Source organism: Emys orbicularis, chromosome 9, assembly GCF_028017835.1.
Source record: "Emys orbicularis isolate rEmyOrb1 chromosome 9, rEmyOrb1.hap1, whole genome shotgun sequence".
Lineage (NCBI taxonomy): Eukaryota > Metazoa > Chordata > Testudines > Emydidae > Emys > Emys orbicularis.
The window spans coordinates 79318664-79342018 of NC_088691.1; the positions used below are offsets into that span (position 1 = coordinate 79318664).

Here is a 23355-nt window from a genome sequence, read left to right on the forward strand (position 1 = left end):
TAATCTGGCCCTGACCACCACCCCAGGCTTTTCCAAATAAACACTGAGAAATGTTCAGTCTCCTACAGTGTCCCAGAGACTATGTTTGGAGGGGGCAGTTCATAACCTATCTTATTACAGTGGACTTCAGAAAAATCACAAGTGGGAAACCAAATACCATTCCAAGAACAGACACTTTAATAACCCTTGGTTCACAACTTGCACTGAGGAAAGTGTTTGGAACCCCTCTGTAGGCCTAGCTGTTTTCCTCATCTGCTCAGATAGTTTAAATTCCCGTCCACATGTGTCATTGATGAGGAAGCTGCAAAATTCCTTGCCCAAGTAGTAGGTTGCACTCAGTTGTCATTAAAGGAGCAACTTCCATGATATGATCAAAAGGTAATGTATGTCCATTGGCACCTCAGTGTAAGTGTCCCCACAGAGATGTAGAAATACCATCCTGGGAACTGACTAAGAAGGACAGGTGCAATCCAGAGGGACCACTTGCTGGGATGTTCTGTGTGACTGTCGACAGCAGCTGCTTTGGAATCATTAGTGGCTGTGCACAGTTGCTATTCAATCTCTGCTATTTGTATCATGTGAACAATTCGGAACAGTGTTAAGAGCATGAGCAGTGTTGTCAGATTATGTAAGTGTAGCCACATTTCCCTGTTTTAAAATCACACTGCTTATCAAATCAGATAAATGACTTGCTAAGGACTCAACTGTCATAGTCTAGAGATGGGTTGGTGTAAGCAGGCATTTCTCAGTCATTTTCCCTCCCCCTTTCCCTCCCCTCATGTGAGGTCTGAATTTGGGTTGTGAGTACAGAGTTGGCAGTGAGAATGATTTGATGAGAGGCAGCTGAAGACTGAAGTGCTGTGAAAAGTAACTCTGCATAAAGCCTTCCCCCTGAGCCCCGATGGAAGACAAGTGAAGAAAATTCACACAATCCAGACCATCAGAATTAAAAAACTTCTTGACTTAATTAAAATAAGTATATTTAAATATAGTGATCAAAGATCCTGTCCAGTAATTCAGGCCCATAAAGCCCACTTTTGTAAATACAGCAAAAACAACTCATATCCCTAACTAGTTTCAGGCCTATGCACAGCTTCACAGACAATACAAGTGATGCTGGTGCACTGTCAGAGATAAATTGGATCCCTATTTCTTTCTGCTTATGTAAATGCTTTGGGGCAGGTTCTGCACTTTGTTTGCTGCACTTAGTACAGTGTGGCCTTGATCCTGGCTGAAGTCTCTTGATCCTATTGTAATACAAACAATAAATAACAATTAGAAATATGGGACAGGGGAATGGTTGCCTACTAAATAAAAAAGGATTTTCTTCGGAGAGGCCAAAAAACCTTAAAACAAATCCCAACATCTTGTCCCCTACAACCCAGCACCAAATAATGGTTGGACTCCGAGTAACCAAAACAAAGAAATTCAGTCTTCCCTTGAGGGCCTGACTTGCAATTAGCTCAGCTAAACCAATTTAAAAACCAGTTAAGGGCATAGGCTGAGATTTTTTTAAAGCTCCCTAGGATGCCCAATTCCCATTAATTTCAATAGGAGATTTGGACATCCAATTCCCATGTGGTTCTGAAAATCTGTTAGTGTAGACCCAGTTTTAGGAGGGGCGGTTTAAGGCAGCATCTTCTTTTTACTGAACCTAGTGGTCTCAAAGCCAATTCAGTATAAAAAGGTCTACACAACAATTCTAACCAGCTTTGAGATCTGGGTAGCTGAATCAGGTGGGTTTTTTTTATTTAATTTTTTTTATTGGTTTTTCATAAGGAAACAGACAATGGAAAAACACAAAACTGTAAATAACCTACAGCTTGTCTAGGTTTCCAAATACCACATGCTTCACAGGGTTTCTAATAGAATTACAAAGTTTGGTCTTGCAGCTTTGACAAGTTGTAAGACAACACTACACAGACGTGTTAGGGTGGGGGTAATAGTAACAAAATAGGCATACATGAATAAGGAGGGGAAAAGAGGCAGGGTTAGGTGGAATGTAGGTCTAGTATTCTTTGAGTGATCTCTTCTTTTTTATCCAAATGTATCTAGCACTAGTTTTAAACCACTTAGAAAATGTCCCCAAGGTAGGCAGGCCCTAAGTGACATCTAAGTATTGCTTCAATTTGAGAGTGCTAAATGGTGTAAGTTTAAACCAGTATCCATATACAAAATTGTGCTTATTTAGAGTTAAGGTTGTTAGTTCTTTGCTTTTTACATTAGGTATGATGTCCAAGCAGTTACATCATTTAAAACTCCATCTGCACTCCATTCATTTGTTCCCCTTCTAAACCTCCACCACACCTCCCTTGCAACCACAGCCCACCCTCATCATAAACAGACATGCAGCCTTAACTCTGACCATGTGTATTGGTTAGACGTTACTGTGTTCTGTACTCTTCTATACAGCGATGTTGTGGTGTCAGATTGCAAACAGCGGTTGCCAGTGGTTTTCCTGTAATGTTTAGGAAAACTTATGTGAACGGGTGATCTATGTATGTTGTAAATTTGGTAGATGTAGAAATTACAGGTTCTGGAGTACACATTGGTAATTATAATTGGGATTAAGGCTATTTTATTGGTTCAAGATGAAGGAACTGTGATATGGGGTAGGGGAGACCTGATTGGGAGGGAGGGATGAGGTAGTATGGAGGAATATGAGGAAAATTGGAGGGGGCATGGCAGCTGTGCTAGCAATTTGGAAATGGCACACATTTATGGGGGGGAATTATGGATTACAAGGGGAGTTTATGCTAGCAGAGGGGAGGTACTTTTCTGATGTGTACATGCAAAGGTAACACTTACCCCTTGCTTATGGTGGGTATTGAATAGAGACAATTCCACTAGGAAATCCCATTAGGGAGCCTAAAGTTCTATAAATAAAGTCACTAAGCAGAGTTTACTTTGATACCTTATTGGCATTAAGGCAACCTTAAAGGTAAAATAGAATCAAACCTGCAAGAGATTCCCCCTAGAGAGGCACGGCCTAGAAAATCACTGCTCATTTAGAGCTCCTTCCTTGGAAGCAATGGTTACAGTAGTGAAGTAGTAACAATTACCAGTAATTACTTTTTATTCAGCCTAATTAGGGATGCTTTCATGGCCTTGGGGTCATTATTTTGATCAATTTGATAATAATTATTGAATCACTGCAATGCCTTAAATTCACTATTATCAATATGCAGTCTGCTACTGATGCCAAATTCCATGTTCAGATAATGTATTGTTAGGTTCAATATAAATGGAACATGCATTTCCTCACAAAATAATCAGTCTCCTGGATATGGTAAAAATGGCCACTAACCAAGCTGAAAAAGCACTTAGAAGACCATGCTTTAAAAAATAAACTGTTCATGAACTCTTCAATAACAGAATACAACACCGAGAAGAGTTGAGGATTAGAGGTTTGTACAGCATGATGAGCTTCATTGCAACAGTTGTCAGTTAACTCGACTTACTCCACTTGAACTAGCCTCGCTGGAGTAAGTGATCACACTGCAAAACAACACTTGGCCTACATAGAGTGAATGTGCATCCCCATTGCATTACTATCTAGTGTCAGCAGTACTTGAGTTTCAATCTCCCCTCTTCCACAGGCCAGCTAGCTGGATCTTAAATCTCTTGACCTAGAGATTTGTGTGTGGATGGGAAATGGGTTGCTACAAAACTTGATTTATAGCTCAAGCTAACAATGCAGTGAAGACACGCCCATATATATGCTAAATATTAGACACATTATATAGGTGGACTTGTTACAAATAAAAACACGGTATGAAAAGTTTTACATGAATTTAACTGTTATTCATCCTCTAAGAGCTGACTGATTACAGATATCTGACATCTCTTTATCTGTTGTTTTAGGTGGCTGCGATAGGATCAGCTCTGACGGGAGATACCAAAGAAACTGAATTCAGAACTTGGCAAGTAAGTGAATGAAAACGACTTTTAAAATTATACGGTTTTGAAATGTATGTGTATTGGTAATTTAAGACTGTTTAAATCAGGGGTGGTCAACTTGTGGCTCTGGAGCCACATGCAGCTCCTTGTATAGGCACCGACTCCAGGGCTGGAGCTACAGGCACCAACTTTCCAATGGGCTGGGGGGGGGGGCGGGGGTTGCTCACTGCTCAACCCCTGGCTCTGCCACAGGCCCTGCCCCCACTCCACCCATTCCCGCCCCCTCCCCTGAGCCTGCCGTGCCCTTGCTCCTCCCCCCTTCCCTCCAGAGCCTCCCGCACGCCACAGAACAGCTGATCGGGAGGTGCGGGGAGAGAGGGGGAGGCACTGATTGGCGGGGCTGCCGATGGGTGGGAGGCGCTGGGAGCAAGAGCTGCTGGTGCATTACTGTGGCTCTTTGGCAATGTACATTGGTAAATTCTGGCTCCTTCTCAGGCTCAGGTTGGCCACCCCGGGTTTAAATATTTATAAAAGTAACCATTATTTGTTTTTAGGAAGCACCTTTCATATGATTATCAACTGCTTTACAAACACTACTTAAGCCCCATAACAAAAATATGCAAGCATTATTCCTATTTAAAGATGGGGAAACCGAGGCACAGGGAGGCTAAATGACTTGCCTATGTGCACACAGCACGTCCATGGCACAGCCAAGAATGGACCATAGAATTCTGGCTCCCTGTTTACTGCTTTAGCCTCTACACGTTTGTAGTAGGAAGCCAATCCCTACAAGTCTTTTCAACTCATTTTGTCTTTAAAATGGAAATAATTCCATTTCAGGGGGAGTTGCCAGCAGGATAGGGGTTAACTAAAAAAAAAAAAAAAAAAAAGCTTCATAAGCAGATAATACTGGTAACAGAGTATTTATCTTCTGTTGCTGGAATTAACTAACTCTGTAAGAATATGCCATAGCAGAGAAGCAAGTGTGACCAGTTTTGTTGGTCTGTAAAGTATTTCTCTGTCAGTTGTCAAAATGCTGGATAGACAAGAAGTATGATCAGAGACGTCCCTAAGATGTGGTTCTAGGACTTGTTTCCAATTCCATACTACATGGCTTCTCTTCTTATCAGTCACTTCTTTAATAAAAAGTTCACTTGGCTTCCGTGGGGTTATCCAATATACTCCAGAACAGGACATGACCTTGCACCTGTGCTACTTTCTTTTTCCTTGATGCACTACTGCCTGGCTAGTGTGTTCTTTTTGTAACCCTGAGCTATAGCCATCAGAGAGTCACACTGGTAAAACGGTCTCCAAGAATATGTTTCAGGTTTGCTTCCTTAAGAAGTTAATCTGATTTTTGGATCAAGTATCAACTACCCGAGTTTATTGTCTAAATGGATTACACTTCTAACTTCTTGGCAGCAGGGGTTACATATTCTGTATTCAAAGCAATAGATACAGCAAAACCAGGCACTGTAAAATCCAGAGTGAAAGGACCTCCCCCACAACTAATTTAACAAGAACTAAATGTTGTCTCAGGTCTTAACTATGTGAGTAAATTGGTATACCAAGTCTGAATAAAATAAACTTAATTCCAGTGAACCTTCATTTCTCCTTCATAGGTGTTAAATCATCTAACCTGAATTGTGCAGGGCGATTTACAAACAGTATTAGGGAAATGTAATCTGGATTCATGAATACTGTTATGAACCAGGACGTCGTTTTCACTTTACATTTTAGTTCTGTTTAAATTAATGTTGTGATTCTGTCATGCTTAAATGAAAGGCCTTCTGTGGCAAAATTTGGAAAACTTGTCATTTTTCATTGTAAGCATTGCTAGGCTATTGGAATGTGAATTGCTCTTGACAATTCTTGATTAACTGGTCCTACGCAGAGCATAGGCATTACCTTCTGAAGACCCAAAGCCTAAGTCTGATCTTGCGACACCAGTGTAAATCAGGAGTTCACTCAGTGGAAGTCATTGAAGTTATGCTAGTGAGATCCACCAACAGGATCTTGAACATTAGATAATAGTTCCAGGGAGTTCTTTGCATGATCTCACAAACCCTCAACCACAAAACAAACTAATCCATTTCCTACTATTGGTTCTGGTGGATTATAATGCGGGCAAGTATTTGGGAGTACAATCTTGCATTCTCAAGAAGTTGTTCAGGGGCCCCCCTCCCCATATGAACTAGATCACCGAAAGGAAGGAAACATTTGGCCTGGAATATTAGATTCTTCTTCCATTTTGGAGCACAGAGTATATTGTCCTATATGGTCACAGACACTGCTATGCTATTAGAGGGAAGCCAGATTTCTACTATTCTCTAAGAAGGTGATTTGCTAGATCTCAGACCCTTTCTGGAGGAAGAAGCAGCATGTGTAAAGACCTAAATCTGCTTATTTTCTGTTTTTTCTCTATATAACCTAACTGGATAATAAAACTGTAGTCCCAATCCTGCAAACCTTTTACATGTGGAACTCTCACTGATGTCTATGGAAGTTCTGTCTGTGGAGAGCTTACAGAATCAGGCCATAATGTGGTATCCTTTCCTTTGATTTGATTCAGATTAAAAGTTGATGTAAATGACAGTTAAGAGCGAGGATGTAGTCTCAATTCACAGTAGCACAAGGGAAAATTTACATGTACAGAGAGTAAAACATCTTGAAAACAACAGCTGCCACCATAAATTCACACAATTAAACTTTAATGATATGTGGGCACCTCCATCAATTAAACACGCCACACAATGTTGTTTTTGCAAAATATTTATTAAAAAACTAAAGTAAATATGGCAACAAAAACTTAAATAGCAAATGACATGACACTGGTCATAAAGCTTTCACTATATTATTCTAATCAGTCTCTGACAATATCAATAATCAAGTATGTCTCCAGGGGAAGCCATATGTAAACAACCTGAATGCACCGCTATATGATCAACTTCTAGCTGTTTGAGAACTATTAGATATGCGCCTCTTGCTTTATTAGCACCTGATCCAGGGCCCTTGTAAAATGTTCCAGGCATACTCAACTTTAAACAAAGTGAATGGGAGCAGAAGATGCTCAACGCTTTGCAGGATCAGGCCTGGTTCATTTTTAAAGACACAGCAAGTGAGCCCACACAACTGTTTTTTTTTTTTTTTTTTTCCCCTTTTCTTTCCTTTTTTTTTTTTTAAATAAAGAAGAGGGAATCAGAGCAGCAAGGGAACCTATACCAAAGTACCTTTTGTTCCTCTCTGAGTCACAATAACCTCTCATGGGTACCACACTTGAAGCTATTTGTTTATTCTCTTTTTAAAAGCCCAACAGGGGAGTAAGTCAAGAGGTGCCTGTTTTCCCCTTGGATAACTCCTCTTAAGGGAAGCTTTGGGTGCACTTCAAAGAGAAAAATAGACCCTCAAGTCTATTAAAGACATATGTCTAATGGAAGCTCTGTTGTTTTTAAAAAGTGGTAAAAAATCTTCAAAAAGCATCCAAGAATTCTAAAAAAAACCCTTTTCCTGTTCGGATTATTGACAGGACACTCGCTCATCTTGTCTGGTTAGCCATGACTTAAAACCCAAAGAGAAAGTTGTTACAAAATGTTGGCTAAATTAGGAATCCTAAGAGATATATATGAAGACATAGTTGAAGATCATTTTAAAAAACCCTTAAGAATGTAAAGCACTATGCCCAGACAACCCTCGGTTTCACTTACGACACGGATATAATCACGGACAACACGTAGAAATAGTCACATTGATGCCAAGATTTCCATTGTCTGCAAAAAGATGTGCTATAGCTGTATCGAAAACTAGACAGTCGCTGTTCATGATGGCAGCAGCCACCCCATCGTGAATAGAGCGGGGTGTTGCCTCCCAGGTCAGCCTGCGCCGGTTACCATTCAGCTCCAGTCGGTATGCAAAGTTCTCTGCTTGTTTGCGAGTGCCAATGAGCAACACAATAGCAAAAAACTGCTGGTGACCCTCGTACTTCTCCTGTTTCTCCAACACCAGCATGAAATGGTGACCAAAGCAAGATTGCATCATGACCCAGTCGACAGCTCCTGGCAGGTTAATGTCCGTGGCGAGAAAGACTATGTCTTCTCCCTGAAGGGTGGTAATGCTTTTGTGGGCGTGCATGAGGTGGGACATCACGGCTTCCAAAGAGCCCTGCCATTTACAGGAGGCACCAGGACATGGACAGGAGTAGGGACGGTATTCACAGATGTCTTCATGCTCCGGCTTTTCTGTATGGTGGAGTGTCAGGGAACAGCCTGTAGTGGCATACTGGAAGGAGACAAAACATAGGCCATCAAGATATACATCCAGATTTAATGTTCTAAAGCTCCCAGCTGTGAACTGCAAATGCAGAATCAGTAAGAGCCCTCATTTCATTCTAAATTTTACATTATATATTTTTAAGTGCTCTGGATTCAGAGCTGAGCTTTATTTTACTCCCAAATCGATTCCTGCTTCATATGCTTTTAAATGGGAATTGCAAGCCCTTCGATAAACACGAATATTCTATTAGAACACACTCTTAGAAAGTGCAGCATTACTAGAATTTGTGTCCCATTCAATGAAAGATTTTAATTTAAATGTTTGCAGTCTCACTCTGCCACTGCATGAGAATCAAAGAGAGTGAAACTGACTATTTTTACCATACAAGTAAGGTGAAAGCCTAATAAGTGAGATTTTTGTTTAAAGCTCTCTGTTTTAATAGTCCCTGAGCCACACAGGTAAGGACATGTATTTATTTGTTTTAAACCAGAAAGTGCACCTTTACATTCTTATAGCAAATTCAACATTCCTTAAACAAAGCACATATTTCTTCACCCTTACACAGCAACAGTCCCTTAATGGGAAAGCTTTTCCCTTTCAGCCAAGAACCTGAATATCACCGTTGTCATAGCTGTGAGACGAGCCAGAGCACTTTCTACACTGACAGCTATAAGCCCTCCACAATATGTATATCTATAATTCAAAAGAAAATGGATTAAGCAAGAGTTTTCACTCTCCACCAGGCTAATGAATATGTCTCAGACAGGAGCATAACAGGGGAGGCAAACTTCCTTTCTCAACCTCATCCCTTATCTTTTTCATGCACTGATTTATTTACAATCATTTTATTCCCGGTCTCTATTTAGGGACCAGTCCAAAAACAACCACTACCAAATAAGCTGAGTCATTTTGCTGGGATACACAATGTTATATATTAAGTTTATATGCAACACAGGAAATGTCAGGTGACTGTTTTCATAGCAACCAGTACTTGGCCCTTGTGTAAGGGCCTCATGAAAAGTGCATTTTGGAGTTTCCTGACTTTGTATCATCAAGTGTTTCCACTGATGTGCCGGTGTGGTGGTTTTTGTGTGTGTGTGGAGGGGGAATGGTTACACTTCCTTCAGAAGGAAGAGAAAAATATACTTGGCTGTGCAGTCAGAACTCTAGAAATCATACATTCAAAGACACATGGTAAGAGGAACTTCACACAAGGAATAGAAATAGCTGATCAGGGAAGATTCACAATGAACAAGGTTAATGCTGACCTGCAAAAGTTTGTTTTGTTTTTTAAATTGGGTTTGCACCCTTTGTTTATACGTTATACAAAGAAGGCCCCAAAGGGTATTTTTATTTATTAGCAGTATCAGGAATGTCAAGATTTGATGGAGGACCTTAGAAGTTTATTAGAAGATCTTACATGCTAACAGGACAGGTGAGTTGAATCTTTAACACAATACCCTTTATCCAAAATGTTTCCTAATCATTGGAGTTAAGAGGTGATACCAAAATGAAGCACAAAAAACACCAAACCAAAACAAAAAAGCATGGTCTCTTTCCCAAGGAATGGGACCTAGGACTAAGCTACCAGCTTTAGGTGTAAGAATGGCAAACTCAGTGATCTAGAAGCTGAATTAAATACCAAATACAAAAATACCAACAAGTCTGGAGAGAGTTTCTGGTGATATAAACAAGTAAAAAAGGGGTTGTTTCTTAATAATTATCTGACCAATTTTAAAAAAAATCAAGGTTAAATGCAATTTTCCCAAATGTTTAAAAAATAAACAGCTATTTCTCAGTCAGAACAAGCAAAAGGAATTTCAGTTCCGAGGGTTAAATGCCTGAGAAACAAGGGCTTAGATTCAATGTCATCTCAGTTATTATACCTATCATGCTGCTAACATGTATAGTGGAAGAACACCAGAGTACAGACTTCTGTTTCAGATGTCACTAAAGAGTTAATGAAGCTCTGCATTTACTGTATCCGCCCCTCCCCCCACTGTTTAATCCTCTGCTAAGAGATTTGTTTAGGTGTGCCCAGTGAGCAGACAAGCCATGAGTTCTGCACCACCACAGTGACAGCAGAAAGAAGGGGTCCTTGCGTCAAAGGGCACAGCCACAATTGAGGCCAAATGCTGCAATTTGTCAGGATTGCTGCGCTGCTGTTTGCGCACGTATGCATACAACAGCAGATTGTTCCAGACACACAGTGATAGGTGCAGGCAGACATGAAACAAGTCAGTCTTTAGCCTAAGCATTCTTCCCAGGAAAAGATTTTAGCCTGATTGTGGCTCATGGTGCAAAAAAGTCTTTATGATAGTGACACACTTGTTTGGAAGTTAAAACAAAACAGAATGCAAGAGAGAACTAAAGTTCAGTTATATTTGTGCTCTTGGCACAGAAAAAGCAGTATTTTAGAGAAAGACCAGTGAAGGGGCAGTGGTTTTGTTAGAAGAACCATCGCTGTAAGTACTTTACATTTCTTTTAAAAAACATAGCCTATCACTTACCATGTTTTTTAAAAACCAACTTTGAACAGCCCCCAACCACTGCGCGTTGTTGCCGGGAAGCTGCTCTCGTGGCATAACACTCTTACTTGTCATTTAAGGACAGTCCCCCAAAGGGTTAAATAGGAGTTTCCTGATGAATGTTCTGTATTTGAAAAGTGTGAACGCTGGTGATGTGGATAAGCCTTGCCCAAAATTATATGGTATGTGAGAGTGCTGCTTTAGCTTCTGACCTCATCCCTGCCACGTGAAGCATTCAGTTAAATATAGATTTTGATGCCCAACCCACAATGATATTTTTCTCACCGTAGGTGAGTAAAGCCTGTTAAATAGGGTGTCACAGCCCTGAATCCCAAAAGTCTCTTGTATACTCCAGTACCTTCCATTTGTTAGCAGGCGTCTTAGGTTAGAAGCAGCTAGCTCTATAGCCCCCTTGGCAAACCTCTGCTTCTCTAGCAAAGCTGCATTTTCTGCTACTGTTAAACTAGGCAGCGGCCAAACAATTTTATGTAAAACTGAGCGAGTAACTTCATTCAGAACGATCAACGTCGATTCAGCACAGTGCAAACAATGCAGAGGGGCGCCACTATACACATTAAAATATACACATATTTTTAATATATACATTAAAAAACAAAACATGAGAACAATAAAATATCAGAAGGGTAAATACTGGGAAAATAAACATCCATCAGGAAAAGATAGAGAATGAAAGCAGAATTGGAACTATTAAAAAAAATGTCAAAACATCATCTACTTCTTTCACAGCCTTGTGTCCTGCAAGCCTTAAAAGAACCTGTTGTGCCTTAAAATTAGAAAGTATAATCTGATGTTAGACTCTTGTTAGATCTTGGGCAAATGTAATAAATAATTCAGATCAGAATCATAAAGCGTAAGGGCAGAAGGGACCACCAAGTCATCTATATCATAGGCCACCAACACCACCCCGTACTCCCACACTACCTCAACAACTGAAATTAGACGTAAGTATTACAGCCCACAGGATACTAAAGTACTATGCACCACAGTGAGAAAATAGAAGGGACTGACAGGCACTATTGCCTGAGACGCCTACAATGGCAGTAAAATGATTGAGATAATCCTGGCAAGTGCCCCATACCCACATGCTGCAGAGGAAGGCAAACCTCCCCTTCCCCCCCCCCCCCCCATCCCTAAGGTCACTGCCAATCTGACCTGGTGGAAATTCCTGTCTGACCTCACCCACATATGCCTATCAGTTAGACCCTGAGCATGTGAGCAAGAACCAGCCAACCATGCACTTGAGAGCGAGAGAATGCTTGTTTTACCTTTCTAGTTTTGAAAGATTTAAAATAAGGTTTGAAGTCATGGGACACAGAATCAGTGCTAGATCACCGGGTAGAGAGTAAATAATATACATCACATAAATATGAAATGCCAAACAGCTGGCATATTTACCTGACTAGGAAAGCTGTCATTCTACCTCCCTATGTGATGTGTTTATTTGGGTATGGACAATTAAAATTAAGGGTCGCATATTTGTCTACCAATGAAAGATTATTTTTTCTATGTATGTTAACAGTCAGACTTAGTTTGCCTTGTTTATGTAAACTTCTGATAAAGTTGCGATGTAACCATGAAGCACAGAGGGAAATTCAAATTTTTTCTCCAGTCAAAAGTTAATTACACAATACTGTGAGTTTATCAGGTTTTATTGTAATGAGTACACTTGTCTTTAGAGGGCTTAGAAGCATCTGATTATCTGGTGGTAGAGTTAGCTGGAAGGCAACATCTGCAACTGGCATATTTCTTGAAACAACATCTCTATGTCTAATGGACTTGTGGTCTAAATTCATAAAGTGCCAAGCACCACCATTCCCAGTGATGTCGGGAAATGTGGGTTTAAAATCCCTGAAAAAAATCAAGCCACTTACTTCCCTGAGACTCCTGGAATATATGCAATAATGAAAAATACAGAAATCTATTTCCTTCCTAATTTGCAAAATGTATTCTTAAATCAAATTACTCACATCACTAAGAACCCATTCATGTGGCAATGGGGGGAAAATCCTAAAATGTTTTCAAATATATATTCGAATTAAATGTAACTGGGCCCATTCCATGTAGTTGCCCATTAGCAAGTTTGCTACAAATGTATACAAGACATTCCCTCCAGTGGAGTCCTCAAAGCTAATACAAGGGGACTAAGTTTGTGGCTGTATAAATCTGAAGCAAATTCTATCATAAACTAAAACACAAGCAGGAAGTAGCATGAGTTTTAACACTATCAGGAGTGCAGGGTTGTGTCATTTCTATGGCCACAGCAATGATCACTCAGGCATGAATGAATGGTTCTGTTTGGGAAGTACTATCATGAAAGGTAATGCTCAAATATTGTAGAAGACACAAATATTGGTTGACGTGTAATTATATGAAGTCACTGCGGTTTTATAGCGCAAAGTAAACAGCAGCATTTAAAACTCTAATTATTTCACTGCAAATTTTTGAATAAAGAGTTCATCTAAAAAAGCACATTGCACTGCTCAGTTCGCTAGGCCACATTGCCACGTTTCAGCTTCCTAAGCAACTGAACTACTGCAATCTCACACAAGTACTGTATAATTAATTAGATTTTAATAGCCATTCATACAGCTGTGAGTTCACAAGGTTTATTTTCTCCAGTCTACAGCATCATTACAAAGTCACCTGAGACCACAAGAGAAGCTAAATCCATATAAAAAAAAGCCTCGCTGACTAAACAGCACTTTTCTACAGCTAACCATTTCAATTCCATATTTATTTAAAAGAGGAAAGATAGCAAGATGATATTTTAGTATGTCTTTAACAAGGATTTTGAGTCAGAGGATGATGTGCTTTTCGAGTTGTGAAAAGCGTGCCTAAAGCATTCCGTAAGTATTTTAAAATTTCAATGACAACACTAAGTCTTGTAAGACTCACTTCTTTCATAATGTCCATAAGAAGCAAGTAGATAATTATATAATGTTCTATATATTTTCAAAAAGCCTTTGTAACCCATCCGGATGGGCACATAACTAAGGCCATAACTAAGAAACCACATGACCCTATTCCTATAAACCTTGCTGTTTTCTCTATTGTACACTTTGGGGCACTGCAAAAACAATAAATAGATGCTTTCTAAGTATGGAAGACAAATGCCAGTGGAAAATACTCCGGTTAATTTCACTTTGTTGCTGTTTGGGAGAAGTATGTGCAGCAGCACAGAAATTACTCATGGTAAAGAAAGAAACCCCCTCTCCCACATAAAAAGAGAGGTTGAGAGAGGAGTAGAAAGGAGAGATTCTTACTATTTCCACCCCTTTTCTATCAGTGAGAGGCAGAAAGCTCCTTCTACTTTCCAACAGCTAGTAGGAAGTAGGATTTTCAATTTAGCAGATTCCTACCAGCCAGAGGCTGGGATGAAGGATGGAGCTCCTATGCAAAGAGCAGAAACATCAGCCTGGGAAAACCCCAGCATTCTCCCCATTCTCCAACAGTTAGGGAAGATAGAGGAGTAGTTACTTGCTACTCCATCTTTCGTATCCACCTCTGGCATGCTCTTCAGACCCTGTACTAACTGGTGCATATATATATGGCAATGACCCAATTCTATGTTTCCTGCAGGAGATTTGGATGCATAAAGAAATGCAGAATCAGGTCCCAGCCAATTTCCCACAGGCAACTGAACTATCAGCTTTAACAGCTTTCAGTCACTCAGACTGCATTTGAACTCATAAGCCAGAGATGAAAAGCTCCAAATCCCATCACCAAGTAAGTTTCTGACATATCCAGTCCCCATGCCTTTTCCCCCCTCAATTATTTCATCTTCCAATCTAAGCTACATCCCTCCCCTTTTCCCAGTCAGAGTTAATGGTATCAGAGCAGCTCTGCAGGTCAGAACATACCAAGCAAGATAAGTTAATTGCAAAGGTAATATTGGGAAGAATTTTGGAACAATGGTTTCCTCAACTGCAACAGAAGTAAAGGCTCCAAAATGCAAAGTTAAGCTTTGTAATTAACTTTGTGCTATCTACACATCCATATATGTTTCAAGCAAGGATTGAACACTTTACAGAATATGTGGACTCAAATCACTATAGCTAGCATCCTTCCCAAATTTATACTGACACAGCACTTAAACTATTAGGTTGAAACTTCCTGTGAATTGAATTGCCCTGCATCTGCACTGAAGATCAACAGTGGATCTGCTGGGACTCATTGCCCAGAAATAGACCAAAGTGAAAGTCAGAGACAATTCTAGAGAAGAGGGGAAGGATATAAGTGCCCAACAGAGAGTAAGATGATTTCTACTTGTTTCCTTCCACTCCTTATTTTATATTGTCTCTGTCTCACAATTAGTAGTAGTTTGCAGGAAAGTTTTTTTTCCAATTGAACTATTAAAGTCCATGTACTTAATGTTTCCAATTACCCTATCCAAAGCAAGATAACTGAGCTGCAAAACGGAGTGGGGTGGGGAAGGGAGTGTGTGTACATTTTCTTGCTTCTTTACGATGTTTAAAGAAGGTGCAAAAAAAATTCTGCTTGGTTTTATTTACATTAGTCAGTCAGGGTTTGTCTCTGCTGAGAGCTTCTGGCCAACTGGAGAACTGATAGGTTAATAACAGATATACCAAAGAGGAGAAACTTGACTCAAAGAGATGAGGTGCTTTTTATTCAGACTGTTTAAATCTTGTTAGGTTTTATTGGTTACACCTTTTTATTTAAAGAACAGGAGAGAAAAGAACTTGATTAAAGAATCAACAAGCCCATCTTTTGTTTTATCCTGTAAAGTGAAGTGGTTAAATGTATTTGCTTTGCTAAAAATATCACTATAAAATAGAGAAAATGGCTTGATTAAAGGAAAGCCTGAGTAGAGGGAGCTGTTTTCATCAAGATTTGTAATCGCTTATCAGTATTTCCTACCGCTAGGAGACATGCAAGTAAGTAAGTGTTTTTGAAATTTGGGGGGGGGGGAAATCATACTTTCAGTTAAGGTCTCAGAAAGCTTTCTGTGCCCATTTCTGAGTCATCCAAGATGCTCTCCAACAACAAAAGACAAGCCTTGACATTTCCAGTATTTAACACCTACATTCACGCACCCCTTTCAGGCCTCCTTTAATCATCATAAAGCAGCAATAAATAAATTAAATACAATAATAATAATAAAGCATAAGTCCAACCTGGCAATGGCTAGTCAGACAGGTTTTCAACCTAGATGGACCTTTAGTCAGTTTCAATACAACATGAACTGTAATACTGTGATCAGAATAGTTGCTTTGTGGGTGATGCACTGATTTCGTTAAGGGCAACTAGGAAATACTGTCACGGAAGATTAAGACAGGACACTTTAAAAAAAATGAAAACTAGGCAAGCAAGCATATCTGAAAAGAATGCATGGAATGTTTTGTTCTTTTTAGGCCAAGAATGCATCACAGCGAGGCATCTGACTCTCTGAACTTCTTCCTATATTGGATTTAAAAAGAAAAGCTGTGTTTTAGTTCTACAGTCCATGTTATTACAATCATGAGATTAATTCTCATTTGAAAACTGAACAGAGAGAAAAAAACTCAATAAAACACCTAAACTCATCCCACCTTGTCCTGTGATCTAGTTCACAAGCTAAATAGGTGTCCCAACCAATGACTGACTGTCACTGAACTTAAAATGTTGCAGTAAGTGGCACTGATGATTCATTCAGGAGGTGTCATTCTTCCCTCTGAGTCAGTAATGAATCTTGTAGATTGTTATGGCGCACTATACAGCTATGGACTGGCTTTCAGAGGTTATACAGATTAATGGCCATAAATATCCCATGGCACCCTTCATCAGAGTACTGATCTTAACAAGTGTTCTGTTCAACCTGGGTCATTATGTTCTGCCTGCTTCTGTTATCAAGCATTCTCTCTCAGGTCTTGTCATGAAGTTACATTCAACAGCGAAGAGAATCAACACCATTCGGTGTCACAACCACTATTGGCTTCAGCCATTATTGTATTGTTGTGAGGCTTAGCTGTCTATCAGGTACTTTGAGACATTATGAAAGTGTAAAGGGTTAAAGGATCTCTAGCTAAACTTTTAAGAATAATTGAATTAGAATTGCATCTCCAAAACCTATATTGGAAAAGATATGTACTTCAGAACAGTTCACTAAGTTTAAAAAAAAAAAAAAAAAAAAAGTTTAAAAATGCAGTAAGATTTGAATATTTAATCTGCCTACATGAAAAACTGTGAAGTTCCAAATTAAATCTAAAGATGTCAACTATAATTAGTGACAGGACAGCTTGTTCATCCCCCCTGCCTCCCCTCCCCCCCCCCCCCCCCCCACACTCTCTCTCTCAAGGACTGCAGAAAATTGGCTGAAGAGATGTGACGGATGCCCCAATTCCCATGGTTAAATAGTTCTTTTAAAAACAGAATTAAGATACCTCACAAAACACTTCTAACTTCATAACTGCAGGATGACTGTGCCAAATATTAAGAACAAGAGAGACATTCTGCATCCAATTTACTGCAAACTAGAACGACAATAATCAATATTTAAAAAAAAATTCAGTGAAATTCGTTTAATGCTGGTGATGGATGACGCTCCACACTGCTGAAGCATGTTGCTGGCCTATCGAGTGTCAGGTAAGTGCCCTCTTCTTAGTACAGTGCGTGTTCTGTTTGCAAAGCTTTAAAAATATGAACTGGAGACTTAGCAGAGCCAGACATACACTGTACTACAAAGGGCATTTACCAGACTCTTCACAGGTATAGCAGTGGAGTTCCACTGTGAGAATTATGTCACCTCCTTAGTGTACACTGGGGCATTGCATGGAGCAGCAGTCGGAGACCCACAACTTCAGGAGGCCTTGAAAGAAAGAAAAGCTCACAGTAAATATTATTTAAATTGAAAACCAACAAAGCATCTACCCCTACAAACTGCCAAACAAACCTGCCATTGTTTGTTTTTGATTAATCTCAGAAAAATCCTGGAAATTCTCCCGTAAATGCAAACAATCAGGTCTCTCGGTCTTGGTAGCAATGGAATTTAATGTAAATTCACTTAGACTATAGTTCAATTAAGTGCTGATTATCATACCTCTTGCGCATCAATCTCCCCTTGGCAATTTAAAATCATTCTTGAAGGAAATCCAGCAATAGTAATGTTTATTACAACTTTAGATTTCCAAAAAATGCAGTTGGCTGAGACAGTCACACAACCAAATACTCATGCATTCATTCTTGCTTCATTCATGGATTCATAGGGTCTGGTCTTTGCTCTCTAGCCTATGACCAGTCTCTTGGGAGTGACTCTTAAGCATACCAAATCCCCCGGGGTCACACAGTTCCACAGAGACAGGCCCTGGTCTCCAAGCCTGAATATTTGTCTCTCTCTGTCGCTCCCTTTAACGAATCTAATCAAGCCAGACTCATGCAGGAGGCTTGTACCCTTTGGGCGCAATGGTCTCAGTGAGCATTTGCTGTGATATGGGCACCCATTTCTAAACAAGGTAACAATTTATTAGTCACTTGACACACAGAACCTGAACGTCCTTGGGTTAGCAAAGAGAGAGAAAAGTTCTGTCAATTCTGGTCAAACAAGTGCTATGAGAAAGCCAAGCTCTAATCTAATGGATTCCATCTCAGGCTCTCTCTCTCTTTGTCCACCCAGGTGAGAGCAGCCAGCCTCTTCCAGAAGCCAACCCTTTAACTCCTGCCTGTCCCAGATCAGTTCTTTGTTCTCAAGCTGCGGTCTCTGCTCAGCTTCCCTGCTGAGAGGTGGGGAGAAAACCACCTTCCTCTTGGTCATTGTTTCCTAGGTGTCAATGTTCCGGCCCCTGAGGCTTTCCATTGTCTCTTTTGGACTCTGCATTAATAGGGGTTGCTTTCAACAGGTTCCAACCAGTTCCCCAACAACCCTATTCATTGCAGCCCAGACAGAGAGGCAACACCCACACCTCATGTCCTGTGTGCTGCTCCCAAGAGCAGGCTTAACTCTTTTTCCTCCTCTGGGTAGCAATGCAAAGTACACATGGGATTTTCTGTAATATTTTTATGAAACACAACTTCCTCACAGCTTCTCTAGCTGGTTAATAGCTTTTTGGAATTGACTGGCAAGACACTGGCCAAGAGAAGGGTCTGACCTGGCCTGAAAGACTTCTCAGCACAAGGCAACTTTTATGCTGTAACAGCTAATGTTCTGGCAATATCCCCTCAATGTTCCCAACCAGGATTTAAGAACAGGTTCTTACCCACGAAAGCTTACGCTCCCAATACTTCTGTTAGTCTTAAAGGTGCCACAGGACCCTCTGTTGCTCCTAACAGAGCGTGATCATAGAATCCACCTCAGATTTTACACTGAGACCAGTGCAAAGGTGGAACAGGAGTTAGTGACTTTCCACCCAGCATTGACTTAACTCCTCTAGTGAAAGAAAACATCATCAGTAACACTTATTTATGTACCTTGCTATCAAGTCCCAGGTCCTTGTCTAAAAGAGCTCTCACTTTTTTGGAGGGTGGGTGGGATACTTTAGATTGGACACATTATGCATTAGAACTTGAGCACAATGAGTAAGAATTCTAGGTAAGAATAAAATGTTTTAAAAAACAGATGATGACAGACACTAAGAACTGGGGTAAATATCACTTCTGGAGTGCTGCTGTGACCCTGCAAACTAAACTACAGAACCTTAAATAGTGGCAGGGCATGAGAAAAAAAATACTTACAAAGGAATATGTAAAACAAACTGGAGTTTTAAGGACAAGCCTCACTTTGGAAAATCGGAGTGAACAAAAATACTCTTAGCTGTAGAACACAGGACATACAAGGTGGTGGAAAATGAGCAGCCATTATGGCCTGCTGTCACTTTTTCCAACCAGAAGGAAAATTCACTATAAGCATCAACTGCAGTCAAGCCTCTAGATTAACACAATGGAGTAAAACAGTCTATTCCTTTTGTAATATTTCCTATTGCCCCAGTTCTTCAAGTAGATGTGATAATATGAACTCCTGAGCTTGCGTGCAGCCTAACTGCAGGATCTGGGGTTGTTTGTAAAAATCAAAGTTCTGCGAGGTGTAGCAAGAATCTGTAGAGTATGCCTTGTATGCTTATTTCCCTAAGGAAATATTTTAAGATATATTTCACACAATCTACTTTCAATGAACAGCCACATCAAAGAAAATCAAAGCTCTTAAATTCAAAGGAAACTTCTCTAAATACATCTCTACCCCAATGTAACGCTGTCCTCGGGAGCCAAAAAATCTTACCGCGTTATAGGTGAAACCGCGTTATATCGAACTTGCTTTGATCCGTCGGAGTGTGCAGCCCCGCCCCTCCAGAGCGCTGCTTTACCGCGTTCTATCCGAATTCATGTTATATCGCAGGCCTGCACAACTCGTAAAGTGGCGAGGGCCATATTACTCCAAAGAAAACAGCTGAGGGCCGAAACCCCACCCCCCAGCGCCACCCAGCCCCTCCCAAAACAACCCCAATAACCCCTCACCCCAGCGCCACCTGCCCCGCGGAAACAAACCCTCCTTCCCCATGGCTGCCCCACCGAAACAGCGGTATTGAACCTTGGTAATATGTTATAGCGGGCCTCTAAGGTAGTATAATTAAGGTAAAAGAAAAATGTCTTTTTGCTAGAAGTAGAATAAGATCTTCCCCCCACTTTGTAATCAATTGCCCTATTGAATGAATGAGGTGTGAATGAGGAAGGCATGGAAGGCAGGCACCTTCAGACAGCTGCAACCTTTGGAGAGGGGATGGGAGCCAGACCAGATCAGTAGAACAGGTCAGCCACTGACTCACCGCTCATCTCCTCAGCCCCCCTCCCACGGCTCGCCTACTCACCCCTCACCACTGCCTGCCCGCTTGCCTTCTCAGTCCTCCACCCCCCCGGCTCGCCTACTCAGCCCCCCTCCCTTGCCGCTGGCTCACCTGCCCGCCCGCCCGCCGCCTCAGCCTCCCACACCCCTGACTCGCCTACTCACTGCCCGCCCGCTCGCCTCCTCAGCCCCCCTCCCTCACCTGTCACTTGCCTACTCACCCCCCGCGGGCCGCACAGTGAGCCCACGCGGGCCACATGCGGCCCCCGGGCCGCATGTTGTGCAGGCCTGTTATATCGGGTCGCGTTATATTGGGTCGCGTTATATCGGGGTAGAGGTGTATGCTTTGGGGCTTATTGTGCTTGGAGGAGTGATCAACACTTTATTTAAAAGGGCACTGTCAATTTGAAATCTAATCAATTACAGAAGTGAGTGAACAGTAGTCTCAGGTACTACATCTGTCCCTGATTCCCTTGGTCTATCTATCAAATTACCTATTTTTTAAAATATATTTTTCTGTCCCTTGTTACTGTAAGAGAGACCCACACAAACTACAGAGGACCATGCCCAGGGAAAGATGTGAAACTGATTAAATACCAAAGTGCTGTCTATAGGCATAAAGTAAGCAAACTGAAAATGAGAGGACAGATTTTTTTCTCTCTGATCTCTTGGAATTATAATAGTGTTCTAAACAAATAGGTAAAATGTATTCAGTGATCATGACTTTTAAAATATATTGTGTCCCTCTTAGTCACCAAATTAAATCACAGGCCTACTTATATAAACCTTAACCCCCTACTTCTTTCCAGTGATTTAATTAGAGATGGGCATTTGTCCAACAAAAGAAGCAGTATATTGCATGAAGAATATGCAGTAGGATGGTCTAAACCCTCTGCAGTGTGAAAGAGGTCTCTGTGTGAGATATTACTTTTAAAAATTAGATGCTTATGTAATTTTTCATAGTTGGTTGTTTAAGCCTTAATGGTGTAGTTACGCATAATGCCACTGTGCAGCAGCAGGGCTATCAAACAGGATTAAGGCAAGGCAAGGCAGCAGCACTAATTTGTAAACAGGTATGCAGAAGAGCCACGCTGTCGGTATCTTTAAGACAAAGAACAATAGGATATATATTCCCTGTACTCTTATTGCTCATGTTCCCCCCACCCTTCTCCTGCAAGGAACTGTGCTCCTAGCACGAGGCCATATGTCTATTGACAGAGCTGGGAGTGGAAGCCCCCCTGTATTTCTGCTGGAATGGGGTGATAGGCTATTACGGGGGTTCCTCGGGCTCCTATTGATGTGGGGAGCTTCTCCTGCTTCTGCTGGGAAAGGGGGCAGGGATTTGTTTAATAGCCATATAAATAACTAGGACAGGAGCCTCCCTCTGGTATGGCGGGGAGGTGCAGAATGTTCCTGTTGACTGGAATCTGGAAAGAAGAAGCGAAACTTTCACGATCTCGCCTCTCCGCAAAATTCTGTGACATCTCGGGAGTTGAGAGGGCAGGTCCCCTTCTTAGTGACCCGGGGGAAAGGGCTCCCTATTGGCAGCTCTTGGAGGAGCCTTTGCTTTGTCGCGCTACAGAAGTGACAGCAGCATTCCGGTCCGGGGATGAAGAGAGGCGCAAGGAGTTTAGCTCCATCCAGTCACCCCTGGGAGCGTGTCGGCCAGAGCAGGAAAGGGGCTTGGAGGATGCTCTTACCTTACAGGGGAAGAGGACAGCCGAGGCCACTTTCTCCATGGCCAGGTTCCTGATGCTTGGGGTCAGGGATCCCCTGCACGTGGGGCAGCAGCTCAGTTTCTGCCGGCATTGATTGCACACCAGATGCCCGGCCTGGCACTGCAGGATCGGGGGCAGCACATAGTCGAAGCAGACGGGGCACTCGAACAGCGAGGTCAGCTCGTGGTGCTGAGGCGAGACCGGCCCGCCGCCGCCGCCTCCTCCCGGGCCTGAGATCACGGCGGCCGCGGCGGGTAGCGCGGAGGAGCCGGGGCCGGCAGCCGAGATGGTGGCGGCGGCAGTGGGGGCAGCAGCGGGGGACGGGGCGTGCTGCTGCTTGCCGCAGGGTTTGTTAGCACTGGGTCCGGCGGAGGACGGGCGGCTCATCGCGGTCCGAACCAACCATCGAACTGCGGGCACCTGGGTGGCCACTCACCGAAACCCGGCGGGACCCGCGCAACAAACCGGCTCCGGGGCCGTTCTCGGGAGCGGGCCGCCGCCAGCAGCCGATTGGACGCCGCGGACGTTCCAAAGTGTATCAGCGTTCCAGAGAGATGTCCCAGCGTTCCGAGGGGAGCTTCGGCCACCAGCCCGAGAGGGGCCCCGCCGAGCGCGCCACGCGCGGGTCTTCAGCTCAGCGTCTGCAACATTGATCTGACGCAAGCGAGAGGCAGGAAGAGGGTGTAGCGCCGAAGCCTGCTCCCCGGCGGGTTCTGCTCCCAGTGCCTGGCTCTTACTGAGCATGCCCCAGCCGCCCAGGCTGCAGTGCTCTCGGATCAGCGAAGGAAGAGAAGACACGGGGGTGGGCGAGGAAATGGGGTAGGAGTTGCACGAGCAGAAGAGGAAGGCATTTGCTGACACTCCACCGGGGGAGGCAGGCCCACACTGGCGTGTCTGACGTGTAGGAGCCCCCTTCCACCGCCCGGGAGTGGTGGGGTGAGGGCCGCCTCTGCCTGTCTCCATGGGACTGCGTGGCTGCTAACATGGCTGGCGCAATCCAGTGAGGGAAACGGCACAGAAAGCACCGAGTTTTCACCAAGGGAGCTGTGATCTATTATGCATCCATCACTATAGCACTTTGCAGGAATAAAAGGTGGTGGAGGGGCTGCCACGCGGGTGATGTTCATGGGTAGGGTGACTAATTGCGATACAC

At 42.3% G+C, this 23355-nt stretch overlaps 1 protein-coding gene across 1 annotated transcript; it reads right to left on the reverse strand.

Annotated features, from left to right (window-relative positions):
- Window positions 1-7463: 7463 nt before the first annotated feature.
- SIAH2 (siah E3 ubiquitin protein ligase 2) lies at window positions 7464-22589 on the reverse strand. The gene is made up of 2 exons (XM_065411050.1): window positions 22185-22589; window positions 7464-8175 (listed from the first exon to the last, which is right to left on the reverse strand). Exons 1-2 carry the CDS (start codon window positions 22587-22589, stop codon window positions 7618-7620), a joined length of 963 nt encoding a protein of 320 aa, XP_065267122.1. The 3' UTR covers window positions 7464-7617.
- Window positions 22590-23355: the final 766 nt, after the last annotated feature.